The sequence below is a fragment of the Calidris pugnax genome, unplaced genomic scaffold (genome assembly GCF_001431845.1).
Source record: "Calidris pugnax isolate Ruff unplaced genomic scaffold, ASM143184v1 scaffold181, whole genome shotgun sequence".
Taxonomy (NCBI): Eukaryota; Metazoa; Chordata; class Aves; order Charadriiformes; family Scolopacidae; genus Calidris; species Calidris pugnax.
This window is the reverse complement of record NW_015090976.1, coordinates 456,146-461,337: the sequence shown is the minus strand read 5'-3', so window position 1 is coordinate 461,337 and position 5,192 is coordinate 456,146. Positions and strand designations below refer to the sequence as shown.

The 5,192-nt window shown below is 40.2% G+C and overlaps 1 protein-coding gene across 1 annotated transcript in view; it reads right to left on the bottom strand.

Moving 5' to 3' along the window:
* Window positions 1-1,500: 1,500 nt before the first annotated feature.
* CROT (carnitine O-octanoyltransferase) overlaps window positions 1,501-5,192 on the bottom strand; it is a 25,444-nt gene continuing 21,752 nt past the window's right edge. Inside the window, exons 16-17 of the mRNA XM_014952963.1 lie at window positions 3,534-3,653; window positions 1,501-2,447 (exon numbers count right to left, since the gene is read on the bottom strand). Coding sequence (XP_014808449.1) covers window positions 2,327-2,447; window positions 3,534-3,653 — 241 coding nt within the window. The 3' untranslated portion in view covers window positions 1,501-2,326. The remainder of the gene's footprint in view (window positions 2,448-3,533; window positions 3,654-5,192) is intronic.

Genomic DNA, 5,192 nt, shown 5'->3' with positions numbered 1-5,192 from the left:
TTTCCTTAAACCCCATAACTGACTGACATACATTAGCTTCAAGAACCCAACCCTCTTCCACCCACACAAAAATTCACAGATGCTAAAATTGAAGATTACACAGCAGCCATGAAAAAGCCCTGCTGAACCACAAAGCCCTGGGCAGAGATGGCCCTTCTGTTCTCCAGGTGCCAAGATCAGCTCTGGAGCCCCTGGCATGGGTGCTCCTGGAGAAGGGAGGTGTGTACCTCAAAGGTATGCGAGGGAGAAGGTTTGAGGGCAAAGCCCCTGGAGACAGAAGAGGTTGGTCTTTTGGGGATAGGGAAAAGCAGTGTCCAGCCTGGGGAGAGCAGCAAGCTGGGATGTGGGTGAAAAAGGGACAAGCGCTTGTTTGCCTGTCCAGGTCTCAGGGGTTGTGTTTTTACAGGTTGATCATAACTACACGATAACTTTGCATTCTCCCTGATGTGAGCGACGAGGACTCTGGCAGCGAGACACACACCAGCAAGAGGTCGAAAAAGTTTTCAGAAAAGCCACCTCTGGGAAGAAAGAGCAGCTATTGTTTGTGCACACACAGGCCAGCACCCACAGCACTGGGACTTCAACAGCCCAACCAGCCTGATGTGAAAGGAGAGCCCCTACTGCACTGTGCTCCTTCTTCATCAATTACATGTTTTTAAAAACCCACACAAGAAAAAAAAAAAAAAAAATCAAATAAGTTACTAACACTTTATGTTTAGTCCCAGATGGTCCATAGAGCATAAACCTGGTAACTTTAAATCAAAAATGCTTCACTCCTAAGAACAAGGAAGTCAGCACCACGCTCATGAATTCAGGCATCCACAGCACACAACGAGCAGCTCTAACAGCTCACAGAATTTAATTTAGTTTTCTCTGGGTAGACACTTCTGTCAGTCTCCAGTTCCTCCAGGCAAGGCACAGACCCTCCCACCTGAACAGGCAATTCTGCTTACACCAGTGACTGAATCACATTTTCTCAATAACACACTTGCTGAAATAGTTTTCCTTTTTCCATATTTCTGCCAGTATTTCTATGCTCCCAGAAATCCCCAGGGGCAGGGGTAGGTGTGTGGAAAATAAATGCAAATAAATGCAAAATTACACACTTCACCAGATTTCAGGCTGTTTGAAATGAGTGTCCTTGTCACTGTTGCAACCAGGTTTACTACCCCAATGGAAAGGCAAAATGTTCTAACTTATCAGATAGATTAGGATTTTGAACCAAGCTATGCCTGATTATTTTTACTTTTTTTTTTAAAAAATATAAATTCTCTCTCACAGCATCATAAAGACACATTTCACTAACCAAGATATTTCAAAAAATATCTGAGAAAGAGTGGGTTATTATCTCAACTCCAAAAAGCAGAGAAAAGATAAAACAATCTGCACTTTAGAATCTCTATTTCAAGTTCATCTGTCCCCAACATCATCTCTCTTTCACAAGCTTTACTTGCTAGGCATTGAACAGTACACCCATAAATCAATCAATCAACACAAAGCTGATTTTTAGAAGAATTTTATTTCTATGGCAGGACGATACAGAGCTGCTCAAACAGAAGAATCAAGTCTTAAAATCCTGAGAATTGTATCAAACTGCATTCAGTGCTTACTTTTATAAAGTATTATTAGTGTAAAGCAGCAGATATTCACAGTTCACCAAAAGATGAAAACTCTGAGGAATCTGGAACTCATACACTGCTTTCTGTCTTTATTATTGAGAGCTCCTTCTTCAAAATACTTCAGATTGTAGTGCTCTCATACAACGAGTGCAGCGGGAACATCCCCATTCACAAATACGTTTATTTGGCATAATCCCAATAGCAAAAATGAAAGATTACTTAGAAAATAACATACAGCCTGATGGAGGCAACCCTTCTACTTCATCAACCACTATGAAAGGAAGCATAGTCACCTACGAGATGGTGTGGTTACCTTCAGTCTGCAGTTGAGTGCTCCACTGGCATAAACACTATCAGTGAACTACAGAGTATTCTACTTGTTACTACTAAGATCATAAATACAAATCTCCCATAAATTCCTCCCTTCTAACACCCCTTCTCTCAAGTACATTTGCATTGTTGAGGCATATTTTATTTTTGCATAGTTCTACATAGATAAGGTACTACTGCTTGCATTGTTGTTGCAAATGGCTACATTACTCTTAAAAGGATACCGTTACCACAGTAAATCCCATAAAAATAGGTAGACTTCACATAGATCACTAGATGTCTTAACCTGAATATAACAGTACTCTTGAGTAGCATTTTATTTATAAGTACTACGTGTAACTCATGAACTTGCAAAGGCTTTTACATCATTGTCAACCTCACAGCTGAGCTGCGACTGTCAACTGCAGCATGTCCTGAAAGCACTGGAACGCGGTTCTACACAGCACTTCTGCATCAGTCTCGGGACACGACTTCCAAGAAGAACAGGTAATAAGGATCCTACCAATATAGCAAACAATGAAGTTACCACTCTTAATTGTCATGGTCTAGGATAAGAATCACACAAATTGCCCTGAAATGTGAAACTACAGACACAAATCCTGAAGCAAAAATTGTCACACAAACATTACGTCCCAACATTCAAAAAAAAAGACTCAGATCCCTAGTGCCTGCAATAAGTAATAACATTAACACACCTTGAAACTAGGTATTTTGATTTAAATACCCATTTCTACATGCAGTGGCATAGCCTTTCACTTATATTTGAAAATACCGTGAATTATATTTCTTCTGTGCAACAAGTTTAAAGTACTGTTTTCTGTCTACCTCATAAAAGCTAAATCTTTATCTGGTTCTATTTATTTTAACAGAGCCATAGATCAAAGTATAAATAGTTTGTATTCTCAAACAATCAAATCTGCACACAGTCCATTTTTAGCTTTAGAAAGAAGTCATTCAAATTACACCTAAATCACAAAACAGCAAGTTATCTCAACACATTATAATCAAAGTAGTTTATTAGATTTGATAAAGAAGCAGTAATTTTTGACATAAGACCAATAAGCCAAAATTGGATGTTTTCAAATCCTACCATTTTATGAGAAGTCAAGCCAAATTTTTCAGCCTCTCCTTGTTACTAAAGGAGTTCTGGCTCGAGTCAGGAGATGTGTGTGCTGCTGCCGAAGGGCACAGGAGCGCACACCAGCCATCGCTATCTGCTCTCTCTCAGTCAATCGCTACTTCTTAAAAAACATCTTTCCATGCTACATTTAATGATCTCTAAATGAAAGTTTATTTTAAAGTAAGTTACCTTCTTTTGTCCCCCTCTTCTTTCACCTTCCCCACGCTTTCCTTTTGGCTTATTGTCAGTACCTTGGTGCCCATTTCACCTCCACTGTTGGTCCTTCCTCCCACACGTGCTTTCCCAGACTGTCAATGCCTCCGTTCCCAGGAACCTCACTTAACCTTTCCTGACACGTTCAGCCATGTTTCTTTTGTCTTTTCCTTTCTGTATTCTAGTTCTTAGCTGCCCTTCCCCGTTTGTGACAGACAGAACCATGCTCAAAAACAAAATTATAGCCTTACCTGTCATCTCTGATTGAGTAAAAAAAGCCATAGCCGTGTTCTACCATCGGGAGCGCAGACCCACTGAGCCTGGTGTAGCCAGTCAGACTAGTTGAAAGAACAAAATTCCCACCTCCTCCACTGTAAAACAACACAAAACAAACCCAGCACTTTTAAGGGTAATTTGAAACAAGTTTCACAAAAAAAGTGACTTTATCCTAGAGATGAAGAAATCTGCACGCAAGAGGCCAATCTAACAAAATCCTTGGTATCGAGGGATACAATCTCCCCCCAGGACAAGAATACAAAATACCTGGCTGTAAAGGCATTATCCATGTAAAGCTCTGGCACTGGCAGTCCTTGCTCCTGGGCTATGAGTAGGAGACCCAAAAGATGACGATCAAATCCTGTCAAGTAAATGCGAATACTGCATCATCAACAGCAGCATTTCCTGTTTTTCTGCTTCTTCTGGTCTGGATAGCTGGAAGCTCTAATAGCAGCAGCAGGACAGATAAGTGACAGTCTACTAAAAAACAAGATTCATATTGTAGCATACAAAAACATTTCCCAAATATTTGATCTAAGAGTCCTTCATCGCTTTCATCTTGCAACAGTGAGCCCAAATGCAAAGGAACTAAGTAGTATAAACCCAGCACAACTCCTGCAGAAAACAAAAACCAAGAAAACTTTAATTTCAGCCATGGAGAAGTTCCACAATTATGTGAACGAGGTGAATAGGCCTTCAGAGCCACAACTGCCTCTCTCCACCCTACCTGGTGAGTTATGAAGGTTCATCAGGTGATTATTTCCCAGCTATCACTCACAGATTAGTTTACCATGCTAACACAGATGGGTTAGAATTTCACCCAAACCTCTCCTCTGCCTTAAAAGACTGCATTTCCCACTTTCCAGCCAAGCATGTATTCTGAAATAATGTTTAGCTGAGCAGAAAAAGGGAATGAATACTCAAGGTGTCTTTGGGGCACAAGGAAGGGTGCAAGAACTAGGTTTTAGTTCTTCTCCCCAAAATTAAAGCATAAAATGTTAAGGGGTAGTTTTTACTCAAACTGAAAACAAGGAGACAAAGAAAACGTACTAGCAAACAGCAAGATGTCCTTTTTACCCACAATAAAACAAACAAACAAAAAAAACTTTCAATTCCAGAGTACCTCTTCCATTCTCACATTCTTTCCTCATTTTATTATGCTTTGCAAATGCCTCATTCATCAGCTGTAGTCGTTCGTAATTCTGTGTGAAGTAAGGGAGACAGGATTAAAAAAAAAAAAAAAAGAAAAAAGACTAAACAATCCAAATGAGTACCACATCAGAAATCACAGATCAGCAAGTTTTTCCCTTTCACAGTTTCTAGCCATGTTAGACAGAAGTAATGGAGGAACCTGAAACCTCAAACTCTTTCTTCCAGATCCAAAGTCCCTTTTCAGCAGAACTTGCTCCTTTGTTTCCTGTATCTGTTCTCTTACTTGGATCACGTTTACACTGAACAGTACTCTAAACCTCATGCTCCTTCCCAAAAAAGCAGTAACAATGGAAAGTAGGCACTGTGACACAGAGCAATCAAAACCAAAAACTTCCCCCAGTATCACTTTAGACACACAGTGCCTTTTAGCCAGTGCAGTTGAATTTACATCATCACCATGCCCTGAACTGGTCAGGCAGTTC